Here is a 25,363-nt window from a genome sequence, read left to right as displayed (position 1 = left end):
TGTGAGAATAGTTTATTCACCCAACTTTTGTCTGTGTTGTTTAGGTGAGCAGCCCAAAGGTAACCTCATCTCTGATGTGGATGGGAAACATAGTGAGTACAGTAGCTGGAGTAATGAGGCATACTTTCTCTGTTATACACTTTGCATTTGACTGTAAAGATAAGACTTTCTTTATTTATGTTACCTTGAATAGTCAAATAAAGGGTTCATATTCGGAATTTTTCACTTTAGGTCTAATCAGTCGTTAAAGAATAGTCCAAGTGCTGTCTTGGAGTATTTATACCATCTGCCCATAGGCTTGAAGAGGAGAGTAGCTGTTACAGTGGCTTACAATGAAAAGAAAATTTACAGACTTTTCTGCAGCCTGATCTACTTCTCCATGTTTGATCTGTACACTCAGTACTGATGTTGGTGACATAATTGTGGGCAAACAAGTGTCATTTGCAGTGTTAATTTTGTTGTCGAAAATGGAAATTTTTCATCAACAACCTTTTTTTCCAAGGCTAAAATGAGATGATGACAAGCTAAAAAAAAAAGATCTTGGTAATACAAAGATGAAATCTATCTTTCATTTTTGTTGAGAAGAAAAGACGTGTCGAAAATGTTACTGACGGACCATTGAACTTTGAAAACCAAGAACGGCCATCCTTGTAATTATCTTCAAATGCTGCGTGAATGACAGGCTGGTAAACTCCAGTAAATAGTCTGCGCCTGGATGTTTCGCTAGCCAGAAAAAACAGTCACACCAGAGCAGCATGGGTCCATAGTGCAAGTTGTGATCCCGACTGTCTCAGGAAAGTTTATGGTTTGATGCTGTTTGACAGGCAGGTAGGAGGCTCAGTTATCTGTGAGTGTAGCTGTGTTGTAAGTAAACAGTCTGAACTCAGGTCAGTTTTCTTGGACAGAGATAAAAGTTTAGTTTTAATCACCAACTCTGACACAAGTTTAAACCTCCAGACTAACATGTTGCAGACTAAGAAAGAATTCAGGCTTTAATGAAGTTATTTCTCTGCTTCTTATCAGTGAGATGGGCAAGTCAGAGTTTACAGTAAAAATCTAAAATAGCTGTGAAAATAAACTCTGGTCATTTGACTCCAGCTTGATCAGTGATGTAATCAGCCAGATTACTACAAACACCTATGTACCATTAAACTAGCAGGGGAAGTGAATGTTGTCATGTGAAGGTTTCAGTATTGTGCAACTGCTGCTTGTTTCTCCAGCAGCCGGCCCATCAGATGAAGATGAAGGTGGACGACAAGGGGCCCTCAAGAGGATTAGTGCTATGTGGTCCTCCTTACGCAAGGGCAAAAGAGACAGTGAGTATTGCATTACATTTCCACACCAAAGAAAAAACAGATTTTATTTGCATTGCAAGTACTTCCAGTTTCTTTTTCACTGTTACCTGCTGGATGCTTGGTCACATTGTGGTAATGGGCTAAGCGACTGCTGGTATATTCTAGTCAAGAGGCGAGTGTACAGTTGCTGTTCTGAACATATACTGAACAGACCTTACAAACAGTTTTGAGCTGTTGTGATCAGAGAACTGCTGCAGACACCAGATGATTTCCATTTGGCTCCTCATTTCCCTTAATTGCGTTTCAGATACTGAGGGAAAAAAACAAAGTCAATATTTTTTTAACTAAGATGTCGCCATTCCCCACTGGGCAAATTATCACCCTATCCCTAGCAGTGATGGATTATCACTTGGACTATTATGAGGACGATCAAAAGTCATTTAATCTTGATATTTATTTATTTGAACTGTAGTACACAGACAAGGAGGTACATCAGCTTAAAGAGAATACACGAAGAATGAAAGCAGAGCATTAATACGACAAGACTTGTCTTTGACGACAACATATATCCGAAAGTGCTAGAATTTGTAGGCTCACTGCTCTCCTGTGCTTACTGTGGAGGACAACTTTTGCTACAAATAGTGGACATGCTGATACCATACCTAATTAAATTAATTAAATAATTGTGTCCACAGATAAGTGATCCAATCTGTGGAACTACAACAAATGAATATGCAGAGCTTATCAACATTGTTATCCTGCAGACTTTGTTTCAAATCATATTGACTGGAGCGTTGAGGCCGACTGGACCAAACATTCAGCTCTCCATACAGTCAGAAAAAGTGATTACAACATGTGAGCATCCCTCACTTTGTGAGGGATTACAGTATGTGTGACCCACCAATATGGCTGGGCGGTAGGACAAAATTTTCATGTCACGTTTTTAAAAAAAATCGTATCCGTTTCACTGTATTTGACGGTATTTTGCTCAGGTTCGGCCCACTTGACATGCTGCTGTGTTGTGCTATGGCCTATTCGAGTGCTGGAATTTGTTATTTACATGACAGCGCCTGAACACAATACAGGCTCCACTCCATTAGTACCGTGCTTTGTCATAATTGTTGGCTTGGGTCAGGAAAATGCGGCCCGAGCCGTGCTCTAGTGTGTGTGTCTGTGTGTGTGCGCATCATGTACAGCTAGTTGCATATAGGGGATACACTGCTCATTTTGGTATGAGTTCTTCTGGGTCATCGTGTTCTTCAGCAACATGTACAGTTGCTTCGCTTTCAGGACTCTCTCGCCAGCTCTCTTGCCTCTAAACTTTTCTTTATGCTCTCACTCTTGCCAGCTCTAGCATGCTTGTGGTGTGCAGCGGTGAAATGGGTCCCAGCTGAAACACTTTCCTGCTGCGCACGTTCTGGACGTTGTTTGGGCTATTCACCAGTATTGCGGTATATGAAAAATTCATATCATAATGAAAATAAATACCGGTTTTCAGTGCAAACCGGTATAACGCGCAGCCCTACCCACCAGCAATAAACACTAGCATCTTGTAATATATTTTTCTGGACCCACAATGATCTACGTAACAATGGTAGTTGAGAATGAATGTGTGAATCTCTGAGAAGTGTTTTGGTCAACTTGCAGAGAAATTGGCTGTCTCTATTATCCGGCTGTGGTATTAGTTGATAAAAAGTAATCATCATTGGTTTTTATCACTTGCAGGCATGAACCATTTATCTTGTTTACTAGTACAAGCACAAACACATGCTAAATGTAAAGCAATTAACTGTCTCACACATGTAAATAAACCAACATGCAAGTTTCCCTGAATGTAGATATCCATGCACTTATCCGTGGGGATACAACGATTTATGGGCTGAACATTGTTATTGGCCGATAATCGCCTCTTGACTGCCGTTGACCTGTCGGGAAACAAGATGACACACACCGCTTGCTCAGGCTAAAAGGCTGGGCTTCAGACAATTGGCCACAAACTTAAATTAATGAGCACATAGAGGTGGGTGATACTGCCCTAAAATAATACCACCATATTTCAGGGTGTTTTTGTAATAACGATAGTCTTGACAATATGACAAAAGATGAAAAAATATATATATATAATTATTATTATTATTGATGATGATAATGGTAATAATAATATTAAGAATCCCAGAATTGCAATGAAATAAGTGATATAGTTTTACAGTTTGCCTTCAAATATTCAGTAAAAAATAAAGAAAAATGATCTCTCATTTCTTTAGTCTGTAAACAGCAACAGTAACACAGAGTAAGATTAAGATTCTATATACAACATTATTAGTACAACAAAATAAAATGTACCACAAATTACACATTTAAACAGTTTCCAAATACAAAAATTTTTACCCTGGGATCTATATGTAAATCAGCAGGTGATTTCCTTCTTTTAGCAAAATCCTAAATGATTGAGGTATTGTTTTTTCCACCTGGACCTTTATGCTTTGCCATTTCTCCTCTAATCATCACGCTTTAACCTGTGACAGGCTGTTATGCTACCATAACTATTGCACATTCACATATATGTAGTTTTTGTTGAGCTACGAGCGTCACATAGGTTTACATTGTCAAAGGTTTATGACAAAATCACTTGATGACACCGGCTTCCATGTGCGCATGGCAAGAATGAGCTGAATGAGTTCCCTCTAAGCGGTAAGTCACTAAAAGAGGCCTGAGAAGTCCGCGGCTGTTCATAAAACATTCAGGACCATAGTTAATTCCACACTATTGAAGTTGCTCCTATTTGCAACCAACGTAGAGTTGGTGATAATTTCAGATGTTAGCAATTGGCAGCCGGTGGCCAAAACTAACTGCCAACAGAGGTTGCATTAAGTTACAATATGATGGGTTCTCACTCTATTCAATGAAAATGAGATGAACTATCAGGCTGTCATGATGTGTTCAATGTAATCTTGTGAAGTATAATTTTTGGTGAGAATCTTGAGTAAATACAGCTGTTTGAAGGAGAAATGTGTTTATTTGTTGATAAGTAGATATTAGAGAGGGAATGATGATATATTTACTGTAGTAAAATGCATTTTGCAGCAGTTGTTTTTTTAAAGATGTTTTTTGTATACAAGGTTATATTAAAGGTTGCTTTATGAATTTGTATGATTTATGCTCATTCAAAGGTATGTAGCGGTTCATTGCTCTAAAACAGTTTTTTTTGTGTTGATTTCTTTGTTTCCCTGACAAAAAGGGAAATTAATAACAACAAAAACAAAATAAACAACAACATAAAAACATCAGTATCAGCCCAGAATTTCAAAATTGGTGCATCTTTAGTTCCAGGCCCTACTTACTATGTACATTTGGATCAGACTCAGAGTCAAGCATTTGAAATGATTCCTGTAGAATTAAGTTCATTTGGAAAGCTGTAGGAAACTCCTGCTGCTTGCTTGATATAGCACGACTCATAGAGCAACAATAGCCACGTTTATGGCAAACATGCCAGGTTGGAATAAACTGGCTGTTAATTACCACCAAGTGCCATGGCTGCACCACTACATATCTGAACTTCAGTGAGCTCCACTGCGTGTTTACCAACAGTGAAGTGATCGTGGTGTTGGTTTTAGTTGATTTAGGTTAACAAATGGAGACAGACAGACAAAAACTAAAGGAAAATACTTGAGGGATGAGGCTTATGATCTCAACAGAAGAGTAACGTTGTCAACGGGACCCCACTCTCCCCTGTTCTTTTTCTCTCCTGTCTTTCCTCTGACAGGCTTGTATTAATATTGTATTGTATTCTTGATGGCAGCTACTAAGTGAACAAACTGTGACACTTATGTTTAAGCTCTTCACAGTGGGAATGAGAGAGAGATAAGGTGTGCGAGAAAGAGAATTCTTTTTCAGGAACTGTATTCACTAAAATGAGACATCCTCACTCACATTAATCGTTTTGAGAAGACAGCAGTCTCTCTTCATTCATTCATTTTCCATCACTGCTTATCCTGGCACAGTGTTACAGAGGGTCTGGAGCCTGTAAGAGCCCGATCAATACCGTTGTATTGGTTTTTGGGGTTTTAACCTCTGATATGCATCAACAGAACATCTTCTTCACCTCACCCATTTAAAAGGGAAAATAGAGCTTTACTCAAGGATAATAATGATAGTGATAATCCATTTTATTTATAGAGCGCTTTGCAATGTACTCAGAGCCGCTTTACATTGGTTAAAAACGATCACAATAACACTACAATAAAAAACACACAACATCATTCACACATTAAAAGCCGTTTTGAAAAGATGTGTTTTGAGTAGTGATTTGAACTGGGACAGGTCAGTGCAATCTCAGATGTGTTTTGGGGGAGAGTTCCAGAGGGAGGGGGCAGCTATGGAGAAGGCCCTGTCACCCCAGGTTCAGTGTTTGGTCTTGAGTGGTGGAGTTCGGAGGTTGGCATCAGAGGAACGGAGGCTGCAGGAAGGAGTGTGGCAGTGGAGAAGGTCAGTGACGTAGGAGGGGGCCTGGTTATGGAGGGCTTTATAAGTGAGGAGAAGGACTTTGAATTGGATGCGTTGTGGGACAGGAAGCCAGTAGAGGTTCTGAAGGACAGGGGTGATGTGATCGCAGGATCGGGAATGGGTGAGCAGACAGGCAGCAGAGTTCTAGATGTATTGGAGTTTATTTAGGAATGAAGATGGTGTACCATAAAGAATGCTGTTACAGTAGACATTTCTGGATGTGATGAAGGCATGGGTGAGAGTTTCAGCAACAGTGGGGGAGAGTGATGGGCAGCGATGAGCTATGTTTTTTGGGTGGGAGAAGGCAGTAATGGTGATGTGATAGACATGTTTTTTGAAAGAGAGGTTGTTGTTGAAAATGACTCTGAGGTTGCGGATGTGTGGGGAGGAATGCAGAGTGGAATTGTCAGAGGTGAGGCAAAAGTTGTGAGAGGTTTTGGTGAGGGATTTGGACTGATGATCATGTCAGATTTTTCACAGTTCAGTTTGAGGAAATTGGCTTGCATCCAGGATGTGATGTTTCAGTGGTGATGGATTTAGTGGAGATGTAGAGCTGGATGTCATCAGTGTAGCAGTGGATGTTGAAACCATGGCTTCGAATGATGTTGCCATGAAGGTGAAGGGGTGAAGAGAGTGGGGGTGGGGGTAGAGGACAGGTTGATGTAGATGCAGTCAATTTTTGTCTGGTAAAATGAAAGGAAAGAGTTACAATTGTCAGCTGTGAAGGATGTGGAGGTGTTGTCACAGGGTTTAAGAAGTTTGTTTATGGTGGAGAAGAGGGCCTTGGGATTGGTGGAGCCAGAGTGTATGAGCTGTAAGTAGTAGGTGGACCAGGCTGTGGTGAGAGCAGTTTTGTATTGCTGAAGATAGTCTTTATAGGCTTGGAGATGCACTGTTAAACCGTTTTTCTTGGAAAGTCTTTCAAGCTGGCACTTAAGGGATTTCGTCTGGTGGAATTCGGGGGTATACCAGGGGGCTGAGTGTGTGAATAAGACTTTTAGTTTTGAGGGGAGCTAGTTGGCCGAGACAGGAGGAGAATAAGTCATTATGGTAGTGGACAAAGTTGGAGGAAACGGAAGAAACATAACAGTCACCTCACTCATGGTTGAAAACGTAAACCAGCACAAAAATTACCAACATAAGCCACCATGTTCTGAACAAACAAACACAAACACATTGTAAATACAAATTAAAAGTCACATTTGCATTCTGGAGCATATAACAGAAAATACATCAAACTAGTCACTAGACATTAGTCCAGCACCACACAGGCAAGATGGGAAATGAAGGCGGTCCTATTGCTGTATTACATATTTTTTACTCCCTAGTTGGGCTCTAGAGCATATCCAGATGACACTGGGCAAGAAGTAGGGTACACCCTGGACAGGTCGCCAGACTATCACAGGGCTGACACAGACAGACAACCATTCACGCTCACACGTACATATGGCCAATCAACAGTAACCTAACCTGCATGTCTTTGGACTGTGGGAGGAAGCTGGAGAATCCAGAGAAAACCCACATTGACAAACCCTTGCAAACTCCTGGCCAGCTGGTGGATTCACACCTGGAACCCTCTTTCTGTGAGGCAACAGCTTCAACCACTGCATCACCATGCCAATCTGACAGCATGTGACTGATAGAAATAATACCAATAGACAGTGAAAGAACACAACATATTTTATGAAGTAAATAAATGATCTATAAATGCTCTAAATAAAGTAATTTGTTTATGAAAGGTTTCAAGTCTCTCTTTCAGGCTCAGGCCAATATTACAGGACTAATAATCATAGTGATTGCGTGGTTATATTATAGAACAAATATTTTGACCTCAGCTTCCAGAGTGAGCCAAGATGAACCTGGAAGGAAAGATTTTGACTGGGGAAACATTAAACAAAAGTGTTTTCATCATTCAGATTATACACAAAGCTAATGAACTTTAGCTCCTCTCTCAACTCCTCTGAGGTGGAACATCCTTGATGATGGCGGACCTTGATTGATTTTCAGGTCACAGTCTATAGGACAGAGAGCAAGGACTGGAGGTAGCATATTGATGCAGATCGAAATGCATGGAATACAATTAAAGCCTTTTGAAATGACTACAGAGTTAAAGCAAAACTTAAAAGTTTCACAAATGTAGCCTACTATTTTATTAGACTGAATTACACTGTGTAGTGGTTTCAGTTTTGGTATGTATTAGACATCTGGAATGTCACAGATATAATTTGTACAGCACAGAATGAGTAGCCTGTCTTGCCAATACATTCAGTTCTGTGAGTGTTGCAGCAGCTTCAAGAACTGTGTTAAAGACCACTTAGTCACAGCAAAGCCAGTCATTCCAATTAAAATGATACTGTAGTGTTTTTACCAAAACTGTACTCAGCTATTAGACACCAACCCAACGGACTCACCTCATGTCACCTCAAAGAAACCGTTTTTTTCAGGTAGGACATATCATCTCTGTATACTCCAAACCTTTGCCAGGCAAATTACTCCTACTGATCATAAAACTACAAATAGGCCAACCTGAAGCATTAATACATCCAAGTGTGGTAGGAGTTGCACCAACAAGCCTAAAACACACAGAGGCACAAAAAAAGCCTTGCTGGGGTGCTTTTATTTTAGACAAAAAGGGAGGAATGCAGCAGGGAACACGTGAACAGGCTGTCAGCCAGTGAAGAAGACAGGACCAAGCTGGGCTGTATATGGGGGTGAATAATGGTCTTGGAACAGAGCAGTGGAGTGCAGTCAACAGGAGAGATGGATGGGTAGGCGAGTCTGGGCCATCGTCTATGGGCCAATGTCTGTAAGCAAATGTGTTGCAGACTATATAAATAAATAATTCCATCAGTAAAGTGACAGATGTTGTCCAAACAGAGGATAAATTTAACTCTATTCAAGAGTTAGCATTAGGGCTGCCCCCGACTAAGAGTCGACCAATAGTCATAATTAAGGGCCATTTAGTCAACAAATCACCCACATGTTTACGATATTAATGTAATTATTAATTTATATATTTCAGGAGGGGCAACACAGTGGTTTGAGTTCAAGGTCTGAGAAATAATACTAGAACAATAAGTAACAGTGTTAACTCTTAGCTACATTACAGAGAAATACCAAACTGTACTGAAGAACCTTAATGAATATAGGCCTATATTTTATTGTGCACGTCACACACTGAGCGAGCTGCCTGTTAATGACGCTGTTGGCAAAGCAGTAATGATTATGCTAAGTGGCTAATAGGCATGTAGGTACTTCCATGTTTTGTAGTCGATGAATGATAGGCAATTGTTTACCTGCAGAGTTAACATATCACCTTGGGTTTGTCCTTCACCTTCTCAAAATGATCCCACACTTTGGATTTCCTGCCCAATGTGATATTAACTAGCCTATGTAATAAAATGTATAAAAATGAGGTAATATTTTACCATATTGCAACTGATGAACATCTGGGAAAATACACCTCTTGTACTTTCAGAGGGAATGGCATGCTGGAGTTGTTTCTCCGTGAACAACATCCTGGAGTCATGTTGTCGCAGTTTGGATAACACGTTTGGTTCCATCGTGCCTTTATAGAAATCAAATTCCAAAAATGAGTCCCCTAAAAAAACAAAGACAGTAAGCAGGTTGAAACATATTGTTGCGTCCCTTCATTGAGGGCATTCTTTAGAATAATTTAGTCACCTGGCTCCGTCTTATGGGCCATGTCTCTCAGAAACCATCTCTGCCAAAATTAGTGTTTTTTCCTTTCCTCCAGTCTTCAATAACATTTATAATCTCCACAGCAGGGAGTGCAAAGTGACAAGCCTGTAGTGAGTCAAGACTAAAAGGCATGGCACTAATGTGATACAAACTGTCTCAGGTCAGAGACCAAGTGCCCATCCAGTGAGGCTTGTAAACCTTTCCTTCAGGATCACAGTGGTCACCCTGCATGCTAAAGCATAATGTATTTCTACATTTCTGTGTAGGAGTCAAAGACCCTGAGCCTACAGAGCCACTGGGCCCTGTGGTGGCAGACAACACATCCAGGCAGCTCCGCTATGTCAGTGGTCAGTACTTCTTTGAGTATCTGGTGGTGGTCAGCCTCAAGAAGACCAAGGACGGCAGCAGCTACGAACCTCAGATCTCCTACCAGTTTCCCAAGGTCAGTTTAATGGTGGAACAAAATGTACATACAATAGTGCAGTCTAACCAAATAAACCTGGAGTGTGTGTTGAGTCAGACACATTGCAGCTATCTTTATTAATTAGTGTAAAATCAAATACAAACACAGGACCTGAGGTTTCTTTCAGGAGAATTGGGCTTTGTTACCACTGTAAAGCAAAGGCAACCAAAAAATAAGTGAGGTTCATATGTAGTGCAAAAAATGATTTTCTTTTAAGAACAGGTGTCTGGTTGTTTACTTTCAGAGGGATGGAATGGCGAAGTTTCAGAAGGAGGAGGAGGAGAAGACGCTAAAGGCAATCACTCTGTTTTGTTTCCCAGAGGGCATCAACTGGGCTCCTCTGACAGAATACCACAGGTACAACTGCTCCTCTCTCAGCTGTTTTATCACTTTGATAACTTTAATTCCCGTATTTGTAGTTCAGTTCATTGTATATCAGTGTACATCCAGTGTTCTGAGTTTTACTGGTTCATTTCCAGTGAGACTTTCTCCTTTGTTCTGACTGAGATTGATGGCAGCAGAAGAAATGGATACTGCAGGAGGTTACTGGTCAGTGTGTACACTTAAGGTATCTTCACTATGTCATCATTTGGACCTCATGTCCTATGTTCATTAAAGTTTACTCTTCTTTCACTTTCCAATCTGCAGCCTGGAGGGAAAGGAGCTCGACCACCTGAGGCTTACTGTATCATCAGCACACTGGCTTGTTTCGGCCTCTTCTCCAAGGTGTGTTCAACTCAACATTTCTAAATGGGCAAATCTTTCAAATGGCTTTCAAGTTATTTCTTCATGCAACTAAAGAGAGTTGTGCATCATGAATTTCCAAAATATCAAAAATCTAGGAAACTGGAAACGTATATTTGTAACCACGTAGCTGTAGAATGTTATTGGTCTTGCCTTCAGCTCCAAAATCAACAGCCATTAAGTTCTTTTGTGCTGTTCCTTTAGTCAGTGGCGGTTCTAGCCTAAATGGCGCCCTGGGCGACACCCCTGATGCAGTTTGTTACCTGACATAGTTATTGTTATGGCCAGTGTGTAACACACTGCTCGCACAGCACAGCACAGCACAGCACAGCACAGCACAGCACACACGCTCAGTTGGAGCGGAGATTGTGTTGCTTTCAGGCGTTGTCACGTAAATAACAAATACCAGCACTTGAATAGGCCATAGCACAACACAGCAGCATGTCATTTTGCTCCTGCCGCCCCATCCTTGCGAGAATGATATCTCAAGAATGCCTCAAAGTAATTTTTTCAAGTTTGGCACAAATGTCCACTTAGATTCAATGATGAACTGATTCATTTTTGGTAGTCATAGCTCATAGGTCAAGGTCATAGTGACCTAGTCTGTCTCATTCACGTGAACGTGATAACTCAAAACGGCCTTGAGGGAATTTCTGTAAATTTGGCAGAAACATTCACTTGGACTCGAGGATGAACTGATTAGATTTGGGTGGTCAAGGGTCAAAGGTCAAGGTCATTGTGACAATGCATCCAGGTAATTTCATTAAATTTAATACAAATGTCCACTTGGACTGAAAAATTAACTGATTAGAATTTTGTGGTCAAGGGTCAAGGTCAGTGTGACCTCATTACATATGTGTCTGTCCATAACTCAAGAATTCATGTGCTAATTATGACAAAACTTCACACAAATGTCTAACAGGCTAAAATAATGGAATGGTGACTTTTTATATCCAAAAGGTTGAAGGTCAGCTTCACTGTGACATCATAATGTTCTGGCCAACATTTAGCATCATATCTCAGGAAAGAGAGGGGGGCATTTAGTCAGATACTGAACTGGTGACTCTAATCTTGGGTGTCCACCTTGAAACTGTGCTGATTGTACAGATCTCTTCTGCTGTCGGGGGGAAGATGTGTGTGAAGCATCCATGTTTTCTTACAAACATGGATGTGAACTGTAAGAGAAACTTGAGAAACTTGACTGTTGCGCGGAGACATACAACTGTGGGGCAGTATTTCTAAGTTGCCATTCAACTCTGTCCGTGTTGAACTAAGCTAAAAGTCTCTGCAGTGTTTGCCACCAGGCAGGTTTTTTTTCAAAAACTTTATTTGGTGTGTGTGTATATATATATATATATATATATATATTTTTTTTTTTTTTTAAATTATGTAAATAATTAATATTACAAATACAGCCCAGTAGAATAATATCATCAATTGCTTTTTCAGTCCACTAGATACATTTTGCTGTCGCAAAAAATGTGAGATAAATATCTGATTAGATTAAACAGATGCTGACAAAATTTTCCTTTGGGTAAATAATTTAGAGCTGTATATCTAAAATCACAATAATATTGTATCGTGACTTGAGTATCGTGATGATACCGTGTCATGGATCAATGATTCCCACCCCTAGGCGACATTGAGGTCACCGTGAATGAAACAGGCTGACTGTGAAGATGGCGATTAGCAGGGAGAATAGGCTATATTACAGATGGGGTGGACACCGCAGAAGGGCTGGCATCAGATGAGAGAGAGACTATTGTGCACCCTGACTGCGTCATTGTTGGCTAGAGAGCCAGACAGGACCTAAGATGAGTAAATTCAGAACAACAAAGTGCTGAAAATAGCTTGATTTTAATTGAACAAAACTGTATAGTTATGTTGATGTTGGCTCACAGAACATACGATGTTGGGGTGCACATTCAAACACAGGATCCAGGGAGCTATTTCAATACTTTGTTGTAGACAAAGTGGGTGAACAGTTTTAAGGTGGTTGTCGGATTTTAAAGGGAACATTAAAGTAAAATGTTACAGCTCTGCATAATGTTAAAGAATAATAATAAAAAATAATAGTAGTAAGTTAGGTTATCATTAAACTCTTGCCATTAATGCATCCACTATGTCATTAATCTTATTTTCTTTTTAACAACTGGTTAAATTCAGGAGTCTTTGCAAAATAAACACAAAACAATCTGTTAACTTTCAAATAATACATGCAGGATCAAGCCAGTAAAACATTATAAAGGTGAGAAGTTCTTATACCACCCACACCAGTCCTCCCTTTGTCCTGCCTGACATGATTAGGAGGATAAAGAGAGTCACAGGCCTTAAGGGTGGAGTTACATAATCTCGGGGGTGGTGGTCTCGTCAGGAGTGACAGTCTGATGCAGGTTTGTGCTTTAACAATAATGTTGAATTTATTAAATTACAGCAGTCTTCAATCATTTGACTCAAACAGATAACTGTGTCATGCAATATGCTACTTCAGTAGCTTCTTAAAGAAGAAATATTACTGGGACCACAACAGAAAATAGCAGAACATTTAATATCCAGGAGTTCACACAATCACTGACTATCTGTGTAACCATTTGGCCACAATTTAGCACATAGACCAAACACAGCCATAGATTAGGATTAAAAAAGAATTAAGAAGTTTGGGTTGTATTAGTAGCTCAGTCCATAGGGACTTGGGTTGGGAACCGGAGGGTTGCCTGTTCAAGTCCCCGTCCTGACCAAAATATGGAGCATGGACTGGTAGCTGGAGAGGTGCCAGTTCACCTCCTGGGCACTGCCGAGGTGCCCCTGAGCAAGGCACCGAACCCCCCAATCGCTCGGAGCGCCTGTCATGGGCAGCCCATTCTGACATCTCTCCACTTAGTGCATGTATAGGTCCAGTTTGTGCGTGTGTGTTTGGACCTGTGTGTAATTGACAAACAGAGTGATAAATTGAATTCCCCCTCGGAATTTAAAAATTTTAAAAAAAGTATCGGTACTGTATCATGACTCTGTGTGTGTGTGTGTGTGTGTGTGTGTGTGCAGATATTTGATGAGGTGGAGAAGCGGCGGCAGATCTCCATGGCCATGATCTACCCATTCATGCAGAAGCTGAGGGAGGCTCCATTCCCAGCTCCAGGAAACACTGTGGAGATTAAGAGCTTCATTCCTGAGTCGGGCACTGAGGTCAGACCAGAACCACTCCTACTGCTCATAAGAGTCCACTTAGAGTTTGATGATATTGGTATCAAAAGTCATCCAAAATGCATCCAGTTAAGCAATATTACACGAGGGTGTGATGAATGCTTTTGTGACTTATGTGCAATAATTACTCGAGTGTCATATTGCAATTATACAATGGTTACCAACAAAATAAAAGATATATATATATATATTTATACAACAGTTAGTTCCAGCGCTGCAATCTGATTGGTCCAGAGACAGTAAAACCGTGATGATATTGGAGTACAACATCACGGTTATTTCACTGTGTATGTATCACTCCGCCTCACAGCTGATTGCAATCAACAATCAAATCAAAACTGACGGTTAGTGTCAGTTAGGTCAGCAGTTGCGTTGTAGGCTAATTAATTCATCCACTGTCAAACAGCCAAAAATATGGATTTATTTCCTAAAATAAGTTTTGAATTGAACTATGAGTGGTCATCAGAGGAAGATGAGGGAGAGGAGAAGCTGAATCCATCTGAGCACACATCCAGGTTTGTCAGTGTTTCATCAGCGGAGCTCAATGACTTGGAGAAAAGCAACATACTGTCAGATCAGAAGGCAGAGTCGGCTGTGCCTGTGAAGCCACAGTCCACCATGCAGTCACCAGAGACTTATTTCACCGGCTGCATAATTAATGGAAACGTGCAGATAAATGTGTATAAAGAGTAAGTGCCTGGCGCACCATGTCTGCGTTACATAGCAACGGTGACAGCGGAGGCCTGAGGGAACTATTTTTGTTGGCGGAAGACAAATAAGGCCTTGCTTATTTAACTGTTGGAACTGTTGTATAAAAGCAATATCACACTTGAGCTCGTGATGTTGTACTGTGACGATATCACAGTACAACATCATTCCCTCTTGTGTGATATTGCTTAAATATATATATATATATATATATATACATATATATATATATATATATATGTATATATATATATATATATATATATATATTTATATTGTTGGGCAATTTGCTTTTAAAATAGAACACTTTTTGCTAGCGTTATCTCCATTTCCATAGAAATGACTAGTAAATGGAAAACAAGCAGTCACATCAGTAGACTCCTGTGCAATGAATTCTAGTTTACTACTCCAGCAGGTAGGCCAACCCTAACACCTAGCAACAGAAACGATATCTAGTCCTCGCTGAGTCAGCCAGTCAACTTGAGCTAAGGTTAATGCTTTGTAGAGTTTGTGGGATTTCCCAAACTAAATAAATACCATACATTTAACACAAAACTGCCATGTTGTAACCAGTATATCTGCTGAAAAAAATCTGTTTTCCATTGACAGATTTAGCTACTACATCCACAAACTTTACTCATTCACACAAACTTCACGTTGAGCCTTTCAAACTACATTTTCACACAAAACTGTTTGCTCCCTACTGCTGCACACAAAGGGAGGCCCGCACCTGTAGTTTTAAGGACGAGGTCCAGCTGCAGTATAACAGGACCATAAATGATATTCAGTAAAGAAAGCTGTTTTGCCAAAAAAAAAAAACCAAAAAAAACCCATTTGCCATATTAATCAAAATTAACAACAAAACAATTCATTTCATCTCAGTATTGTAGCCTGCTTTTACTGCTTTTTGATTCAGCTCCAATGCCATGGACATGGCAGAGTAATATTTTTAGTGATGAGCATGGTGTGCAGTCATGCTAATTTCATCATGTTCTGAGTGATCTGTACTTGGACCTATTTTTAGCTATGTCAGCAGTTCTGAGGTTTTAGAACTGATAGCCAGTACTCGAGACATCTGCCAATTCTGAAAAGTCTTAAAATGCATTAAAGTCAGTTTCCTCCATTTAAAGGCCTTATCATGTATTAAGAATTAAATTTAATTTGCAAGTCTGAAGTCTTGTCTCTTGCCTGCTGTAGGTAGTAATGTTAGTACTAAAATGTTTCTGTATGTGATTGTGGGCTGTCAGGAGACATTATACAACTATCATCTCAAAGTGGGATAGTGCTGCAGGAGGCTTTGTTGTGGTGTTTCACGCAGCACCAATAAGACCAGCAGCAAACACTGTCACTACTGTTGTGTACAGAGCTGGGAAGTCATTTTTATCAGTTAATCAATCCATCATTTCATGCCACTGGATCATTGATTTAATTGATTATATCATGAATTTTTGTTATATACCGCTACAAAATACAATAATGTATATTTTCTGTGCTTTATGTACTGTAATGATAAATAATTCATCCCTTCTGGTTTTTTATTATACTTTGGTATCTTTGATATTTTCCAACCTAGACCCTATTTGCCTTATTTTGTGCCTAAGTGACCAATTTTTGAAATTGGTTTAGTATTAGGCAAGACCACTGCAGCTAGCAGTGGCGAAACAGGCTGTTATGTAATTCCTGTGGGAAATTGAGCACCGTCAATGTGCGTCCACTAAGGTTGTTTGTTTTTCCCACTGACAGGCTCAGATTGTTATTCTCAGATTGTTATTAAGTGTCTTATATTATGGGACTGATCCCTACAGAGATAGATCAGAGCCAGCATATTTTCACATCTGACAGGATGAATGAAGGGTTTATCTCAACCAAGCCAGACTTGGTGATTGTTGGCACAGTACAGTTTTTGTGAGTTTATTTTGCTTCTGTTGACTTTGAGTAAAGTGTGTTTTACAATGATAAACTCGCCGTTCATTTAAATGGAGTCCGGTGAGTTTGATGATAGCAATTGCGGGTCTTTTTCTGGTTAATCAAAAGGGATCTTACTCTTTAATAAAAAGATTGACCTCTGTAGGGATCCTTTCAGCGATGTTGTCAGACACTTAGAATAACAATCTGATGCAGTCAGAGGCAAAAACAACCACTTTAAGTGGACGTACACTGAGGGTGCTTAGTTGCCCACAAGGATTACACAGCAGCCTGTTTTGCAGCTGATTGAGCTGAAATACAGGACACATGTATATCAGAGATTTCAGACAGCCTTACATAATAAGATCTCCCTCCACAGTAATCTAGAGGATGTCCCAACATGTGCTGGGACTTCAGCCAAGCTGCATTAAGGAAATGCAACTATATTCAGTGACATAAAAAGCCAACATTAAGCAGATAGTCATTACTTTAGACAGGGCAGCCTTATTATTAACTTCCAAAGAACTCTGAAAATAGAACAAGGGTCCCCAGTTCTTCTTCAAAAAACCAAAACAAAAAACCCCCCTCAAGAACAACACGTGCTGACACACAGCATGAGTGCAATGTAAGTCAGTGACTTCATATAGTGAGATCCTCCAGGCGGGTGTGTTTATGTGGAGCTGTGTCTGAACCTGTTCTGTGTTTCCTAATCTTTGCCTCAAAGCAGAAGCTTAACACTCAGGCTGCATACCACATTTCAACAGTCATATCCAGTATTCATGCTGGCCACTGTTTTAGCTATAGTAACAGTGACCAACCCTCAGGGTGAAGGAAGGACAAAGACAGGGTTCTCTAGCTGTGTTCATAATGGCAGTGAAGGTGTTGCTCTAATATGTACCAAAATGTGAAGTGGAAGAAAGAAATCATGAAAAGCACTGAAACCACCTCATCCCTTCCTTGAATGCTAAGTAAGGCTTGGTGCCTTCAGAACCAGACAGGGGTGTAGTAAGAGAGACAAGTCAGTGCCTCGTCAGTTGAGTGATGACATGCTGGTACCACTGTTGACATATTCATGACAGTAGTGACTCTCCACTAGATCATCAGACTGACCCGGCCACTGGATTCCTGGCTGGAGCATGTAAACTTTGCAACGCTGTTCGGCTGCCTGACAGACGACGAGGTGTTACTGGTGTTTGCTGCCGCTGTCTTGGAGAGACGGATCGTTTTCATTGCTGATGAACTGGGGTAATACACACTCACCTGTACACTCACACATGTATAGATGCAATGGAGACCTACCCAAGTTTTTGTTTTTCACACCAAACCAACAGGTCAGAGCAAATGTTAGGACTGTCTAGATGACATGAGTAAGAGTCACCTTCAGCTTTGAAAAACTGTAATGGACTGTAAAAATATTGATGGATTTTATCAATATTTTCTGGCTCTGTTGTGGCTAAAATCAATTAATCTGTGAATCAAAACTAATCAACAAATTAATTGATAAAAGTAATTGTTCGTTGCAGCTCTACTTCTTCAGCAGATACTTTTCCAATACTGTTTTGAGTTGTTTTGCTCATCATTTTTATGCCTCCATTCTGGTGATAGCTGTGGCCAGAGGCATTATGTTTTCAGTTCGTCTGTCTGTCTTTCTGTCTTTCCGTCCATCCCACTCTCATGAGCACGAGATGCCTTAAGGGAATTTCTTAAAATTTGGCAAAAATTTTCTCTTGGACTTAAGGATGAACTGATTAGTTTTTCTTCAAAGTCATGATATAGTCTTAAATTTGAGTTTGGGAGGTCATGATTGCCACAAACATTTCATCTCATTCCATTTATCCATCTTTTGATTATTTTTGTCAAAATGAATCAAGCTGTTCTGCGCAGAAGTCCACATATCCAGTGTTACAAATCTTTAAACCATCCCCTGAACCTAGTATTTTCTTTTTATGTTATATTTATACTTACCTGTTGGCAATATGTAGATTAATCTAACTCTCTCTAATAACCACCCTCCTGCATATAACCTACCTCTGCACTGGACCACATAAATACACTACTTACAGTTATATTTACCTGCAAAGCTTTAATGAACACACTTATCTTGTGTCCACAAATCAGTCTTAAATGAGTTTAAATGTATCTTGAAGAGGTTTTGAAAGCTGATTGACTGATCTGGTGACAGTGAGAAAGTGTTCAGGTGTAACAGTCACTGGCATGGCATTGATATTGAAGGAACACAAATAAAAGGAAGAACTGAAAAAAACTTGAGTTTGTGATCAAACAGATTGGCCCATCAAACTTGAACAGTTAGGTTAGAACCAGTTCTAAAATCAGCTCTGTTGTGTCTCTACAGCACGTTATCCCAGGTCATTCATGCAGTAGCAGCCCTCCTTTACCCCTTCACCTGGCAGCACACCTTGATCTCCATTGTTCCGGAAATCTTGATTGATGTAGTGATGGCTCCCACCCCGTACCTGCTGGGAGTTCAGAAACACCTGCTGGACTTGGTCACTGACCAGGGGGATGTGAGTTATCATGGACAACACAACAAAACATCTTCATAAGCAACCAAAACTTTGCTCAACTTGTACAGAATATGTGACCTCCTGATTCTGTTATTTTCTGTCACACAGCTGCTGGCGGTGGACTTATCTGAGGATAAAAAGAAGACTTTCATTGTTTCAGTAAGTGCTATATCAATAAATTGTTTGAGTAAATAATTCTAATTTTGAAATTTAGAGGAAACACCCATTTAATGTGTACAATTGCAAAATGTTGCATTTCCAGATAGGTGATGAAAGTTCTATTCTGCCCCCGAAGCTCCAAACTGAAATACTAGAGTCACTAAGTAACAGACAAAAAGCATCAAGTGAGTATAGTGCAACCAAAGTCAAACACAGGTGAATCATTTAGGAGCTGAAATATAGTTCCATCATCAAATGTTTTCTGTATTTTGTCTCAGCGGTGGAGGAGATGAACCGGGTGGTGTCAGAAGCCTTCCTGCACTTCTTTGTGAAAACAGTCGGCCATTACAGCTCGTATGTGAAATACGGCCATGCTGGAGAGCAGGGGGTGTTTGAAAAGAGAAGTTTCTACAAGGCCATTGAGTCCAAGACCACTCGACACTTTGTCAAAAAGTTCATCCAGACGCAGATGTTTGACCTGTTTATCCAGGAGGTGGAGCAGCAGCAGCCTGGACCGCAGCAAGGTGAGGACAGGGAACATTTCACACACACACACACACACACACACACACACACACACACACACACACAAAATAACCCGAGTCACAGATATGATCCAGGTCCAGATTTTATGTAGGTCTGCTGTCACCTATCAGCTTCAGTAAACTTCAGCCTCAGTGAATCTGTCACAGCTCAGTTTTCTCAGAACATCAATTCAAGAATTAGTCGAGTAATTGTCTATCAGAGCAATCTCCAAATTGCAATCATTACATAACTCACTTCTTCTCTGGAACCTCTTCAACAAGGATTAAAACTTGACTGACTAGAAAATAGCAGTGCAACAGTGAGGCCTGATGAAGGAGGAGTAGTTGTGTCCCATATACATCCTAACTCTAATCAGGTTTTGAGTATGTCGCATATTCCCCTTATAAAATTCACAAAATGGAGTATTCTGAAAACAGTCAGTATGCAGCCCAAAAAACATTGGGTCTCATTCACCAATAAGTTTTTTTCTTAAATTTGTTCTTAAAAAAAGGCTTAAGAAAAGTCTACATCAGATTCACAACATATTATTAAACAGTAGAATTGTTCACATCTATGTTTTTATCATGATGAATCCCACTGTCCACGTAAAATGACAGCATGTACCACTTGCATGTACCCTAATGAGCATAACTCCCTGCAAATCCATGAAAGGGCACGAGACTGCAGAGCCGTGTGCAAACACAGAGACTGAAGAAGAAAAGTTGAGAGAATTAAAACTAGACTGCCTGACAGAACGTCTAAAGGGGGTGAAGCACCAGACTCCAAAGACTGAAAAACAAAAAAAAGTTTTGTAGTGAAGTGGAGGTGCTTCTGCAGAGAGTGAATGCCAAACTAACTGTCATAATTACATATGTGTTAACCAACCTCCCGACCACCAACTTCATGCATTATGGTAGTCACAACTATCAGGTAGGGGTGCGTCAGTTCATCGACTTAATCAAGGTCCTGGATTACGAAAATACATTGATTTGCAAAACATGCGTCGGCACGTCACAATAAAGTAGGCTGCACCCAGGGAAAGCATGGGTTCCTCCAGAGAACAAGCTGCAGCTGAAAACCTCGCCTACAAAGTGAAAAGGACTCACAGGAGAACAACTGCAGCAGCTGTTCAAGGAAAGGATTGCTCTCATATGCTGTGATTAAATTAATATATGTTACAGCAATGCTTTGAATTTGAGGTCCAGTGCTTTCTGAACAGCTATCTGACATATAGGGCCTACTATTATTATTATTATTTGTATTATGATCATAACACAACAGTGACAAAGAAATTAGAGTAATTTTAAAATATGCTGCTGTTGTCATTGTTTTAAGAGAAGATGATCAAATAAAATACTTAAATATTTATGAGATAAGTTTTCGTTATTTATTTTTGGATTATTTAAGTGTTGTATCAATCGAGTAATAAAAAATCATCTTTAGGATATTCGATAAAATAGTGGTTAGGGTAGTCAACTAATCTTTAACTGCTTTACCAGTTTAAAAATCAGAGGACCAATGACAGCCCAGGAGTAAGGAGGATCTGAACCCTCTAGATCAGGGGTCTGCAACCTTTGCCATTAAAAGAGCCATTTTTGACCAAGAATAATTTGAAAAACTCTGTGTGGAGCCGCAAAACATGTTTGAGCCTTATAATCAAGGTAAATAGCCTATTAAGTCTAAATTAGCGTATACTTATGGTCTAAATAAGCATTTGTTAATATGTTTTACCACAAGGTGGCCACTGTGCAGGGCACTATTTATGATTATTTGGTACTTAAATTTTGCAGAGCTGGCAGTGAGAGCAAACAAATCTGTCCACACACTACTACATTCTCTATTTTATTCAATTTACTTTTTTGGATTTGGCATCCATAGCTAACCAGCCACTGCTATCGAGGTTCAGCAACATTTGGATTCATAGAATGAATTTCCATAGAATTCTTTTCTCAAAGGCTAAAGGAGCCCCTGGACAGGGGCTAAAGAGCCACATGTGGCTCCGGAGCCACAGGTTGCCTACCCCTGTTCTAGGGGGAAACACTGGCTCGCGTTCACTAAATCAATACAATGTAACCCAATCAGGCTAATAAACAGTCCCAGCTTGACACAGTCATATGAGCCAAATAAGGTTATCAGAATGCTACTGCAAGAGATTCTTACATTAAGGCATGCGGGCAGACAAAAACTGACCTCATTTAACTCCCCATGACTCTGTCCTCACACACCCAGCACCCAGATATTATCACTTTGTTACCCTCAACACCAAAACAAAGGCAATAGAATTTAGCTAGAACTATTTGTGCCCTTTCTTTAATGAACTCAACCACCATAACAACTTGCAACATCAGTTCCTACACCAATGAGTGTTTGATTCAAATCACAAGTGTGAAGTGTGAAAATTCTAACTTGTACAATTATACCTACACTAAACCCGCTCATATTTATCATCAGCATGTAATTTAATGTAGTTGTTTTGCAAATGTAATTTAATAAATTTCAAGTCTACTCAACCAAAATTGTCTAATTATCATGTTTAGAACCATTTCATATTTTACTATCATAAGTTACTGAGTCTTGTAACTTGAGCTCTTGTTGAAACAACGCAGTGTTTTTACAGCACACTAACTTAAGCTCCTGTCCTTCTGTCTTGCAGGAATATTTCACAGAAAGATCGTTGAATACCAAGAGAAGAAGAAAAGGGACAAGGCAAAGAAACACTAGGTCTCAGCGTGGGACCCTGGTTGTATATAAAAGATATCATAGGAAAAGATGTGAATGTTGCACTGTGAGTTTAATGTCCTATGTCAGTTTGGTTTTTAAATATGTACCAATGTGTGAATTACTGTATGGCTACTTTGCTGCTACTCTGTGATACACTGGCAGAATAAAAGAATTCAGTTCCACATGTTGGTTCTCAGCCTGTGGCCACAGTCTGTCGCTGATGAGCAGGAAAATCATTTCAAATAAAGACTACTTTTTTAAGTCAAAGCACCTACAGTCTCTGATTTTTCGTCAGCCAGGCCCCAGTGACTGGAAGCCTTTTGTACCTGTTAACACCCTGTTTATTGATTCTTTTCATTCTTTCGTTTTTCAGTCTTTGTTTCTTTTTTATTTGTAACTGACGTGACTAACAAAAAACCTAGAAGCTCCTTCCTTTCTAATAAACAAAAATGCAAGAAATGTCACAGAGCAGTCCAGTCCAAAAGTTATATAATAACTGTCTGCGTTCCCTAATATCTAACTGGGTATATATGCCAAATACTGATACAATTACAAAAGGGCAAAATTAAGTAAAATCAAAGGTGGCTCTGCATGCTAAATTCGCTTGTTTTAATGGTTAACACTGTTCTAAGGGTATGGTCAGATTAACCTGTCATGCAGGGCAAAATAAGCTGCCGGGCCCCTCATACACTGTGAACAGCACCAGTATTCCAGTGTTAATTTTGACTACCATTTTAGATTTAGTCTTAGTCTTGAGACACGTTTTAGTCAACTTTTTGTCATTATATTTTTTATATGTTTTTAATCTTTAAAGTAATCCAGTGAGGCTAATTCATGTATCAGAAATTAGAATCAAGGTGACAGGTTATGTAAAAATAATATTTACACGTTTTTTTTTTCTACAACTACAAATAATTTCCACACACTTAGAAACTGTCATTTCTCCAGCAGTGTTTCACAGGTATAAGGTGTGATTTACAAGCCCACACTTACTGGTCAAGATCTGAAAAGCTTAACATCATCTCTGTTTATGCTCTCAAAAACTTTGACACCACAAATAACTAATCTGAGAGGATTTGTACCCAGGTTCACTGTAAACTCTGACTTATCTATCTCACTGTTAAGAATAACTTTATTAAAGCCTGAATTCTTTATTAATCTGCAACATGTTAGTCTGGAGGTTAAAAGTCTCTGACAGAGTTGGTGACTAAAACTAAACTTTAATCTCTGTCAGAGACAACTGATCTGAGTTCAGACTGTTTACTTTTAGCATAGCTACACTCAAAGATAACTGAATCTCCTACCTGCCTTTCAAAAAGCATCAACCCATAAACTATCTCGAGACAGTCTGGACTGAGTGGAGTCCTGTTGGAATCAGCTGTGAAGTTCAGCAGCCAGTGACTGCTTGGAAAGGAAACAGATTTCGTCTTAGTTTTTATTATCAAGATCTATTTTTATATTGTCATTGTCTTGGTTTCATCATGAAAAAAAGGTTGTTGCTAAAAAAAATGGTCAAAGTTTTCGTCAACAAATTTAACACTGCAGTGTTCAGTGGAGGCTCCAACAAATAAGTCTAACATCATAGAGCCTTTTTAAAGACTCTGGGTCTCACTGATGAAAAGTGAGTAAATCTGTGTGAAGATTTGCACATAAAAGCCTACTCTACTAAAAACCTACTCCGGATTCAGGACCGCCGTGGGAAACTCAGATTTGATCGTAAACACGTGTGTATAATCATGAATGCCAATCCATCGTAAAGTGACAGCGCGCTCCCGGTAATCAGCAATTAGCATAAATCCCCGCCCATGAACAGCCAATGACCACCATATAAGGAGGTGTAGGTGCATCCAGTCGACCTGTCAGTCATGGCGCAAACAAAGAAAGAGAGAGAAAGAAAAAAGAATTTTTCCGAAGCAGAGATCGAAATAATTTTGGGTGAAGTGGACTTAAGAAAAAACATTTTATTTTCTTCAGTTAGTAGTGGTGTGACAGGGACAGGCAAAGCGAAGGCCTGGAGGGAGGTAACAGATGCTGTTAATGTTGTCTCCGTGGTACAAAGAACCATGTCAGAGGTGAAGCGTAAATGGTTTGATATGAAACTGGAGGGAAAGAAACGCATAATAGGCCGTAAGGTGAATCAGAAAGTCTCACAGAAACTGATTTCCGCTCCGACATCTAAGAGTGGGCTACAATGAGCACCGGGCCATCAAATCACAGCATCCGCGGTGAGAGGACACGGAATTGTGTGCGCTTTTACGCACGCGGGTGTAGGTGATCACGGATATTTGATGTGGGAAAGATGTAGCCAGATGTATTACCTGTTTTAGATACGTAGCTGTCTGCCCGTCCATAGCACGAGTCATGTGCACCACTTCACCACCGACCCAGCAAATAACGCTCAGGCGGAACAGACCATTACGTTCAGACAGAACAAGTGCCGAATTATGACCCCGATCACAGGACTCTTGCGGGGTTATGAGCTACGAACTCCCGCTGATTAGCTGAACATGTATCGATCTTTTTTATGATGTAAAGATCGTGTAGTCCCCAGATGTCGGAACAAGATGAAACGATAACTGCGTTCACCTTATGGCCTATAAGCACACACACAAAAATACAGCGGCCACCAAACAAACAGAAGATTCATTTGTGGGGTTTTGAATGAAGTGGGAACAGCCGAAGGCCGAAGAGGCTGTGATCCGGCTGTCCTTACGGATATTTTTATTATCATCATTCAACATGTAGAAAGAACGAGTAATCTATTGAGTCGATTTACATAGATAATTCACAATCATGAACCTAATCTGGATCTTAAACCTGCTAATTGCCAACTAATTTAACTAAATGTGTTATATTTTTAATATTTTGTCATGTTTAGATTATGTGTTTCAAAGGCGTCTGTGTATTGTGTA

At 39.9% G+C, this 25,363-nt stretch overlaps 1 protein-coding gene across 8 annotated transcripts in view; it reads left to right on the top strand.

Annotated features, from left to right (window-relative positions):
- Positions 1 to 22,721, top strand: part of dennd2da (DENN/MADD domain containing 2Da) — a 52,048-nt gene extending 29,327 nt beyond the window's left edge. For 3 of the 8 annotated variants that reach the window (XM_049581684.1, XM_049581681.1, XM_049581686.1), the window contains 13 exons: positions 45 to 92; positions 1,221 to 1,316; positions 9,767 to 9,942; positions 10,208 to 10,320; positions 10,443 to 10,512; positions 10,612 to 10,689; positions 13,750 to 13,890; positions 17,618 to 17,766; positions 18,875 to 19,046; positions 19,155 to 19,205; positions 19,309 to 19,390; positions 19,484 to 19,729; positions 22,384 to 22,721. In XM_049581684.1, the coding sequence (XP_049437641.1) occupies positions 45 to 92; positions 1,221 to 1,316; positions 9,767 to 9,942; positions 10,208 to 10,320; positions 10,443 to 10,512; positions 10,612 to 10,689; positions 13,750 to 13,890; positions 17,618 to 17,766; positions 18,875 to 19,046; positions 19,155 to 19,205; positions 19,309 to 19,390; positions 19,484 to 19,729; positions 22,384 to 22,451 (1,490 nt within the window). In that variant the 3' untranslated portion in view covers positions 22,452 to 22,721. The remainder of the gene's footprint in view (positions 1 to 44; positions 93 to 1,220; positions 1,317 to 9,766; positions 9,943 to 10,207; positions 10,321 to 10,442; positions 10,513 to 10,611; positions 10,690 to 13,749; positions 13,891 to 17,617; positions 17,767 to 18,874; positions 19,047 to 19,154; positions 19,206 to 19,308; positions 19,391 to 19,483; positions 19,730 to 22,383) is intronic. The other 5 variants (XM_049581683.1, XM_049581687.1, XM_049581685.1 and 2 more) reach the window with 3 other exon arrangements.
- Positions 22,722 to 25,363: the final 2,642 nt, after the last annotated feature.

The sequence above is a fragment of the Epinephelus fuscoguttatus genome, linkage group LG7 (assembly GCF_011397635.1).
Source record: "Epinephelus fuscoguttatus linkage group LG7, E.fuscoguttatus.final_Chr_v1".
In the NCBI taxonomy this organism is placed as follows: Eukaryota; Metazoa; Chordata; class Actinopteri; order Perciformes; family Serranidae; genus Epinephelus; species Epinephelus fuscoguttatus.
Note: the sequence above shows the minus strand (reverse complement) of the source record. Positions and strands in the feature narration are given on the sequence as shown.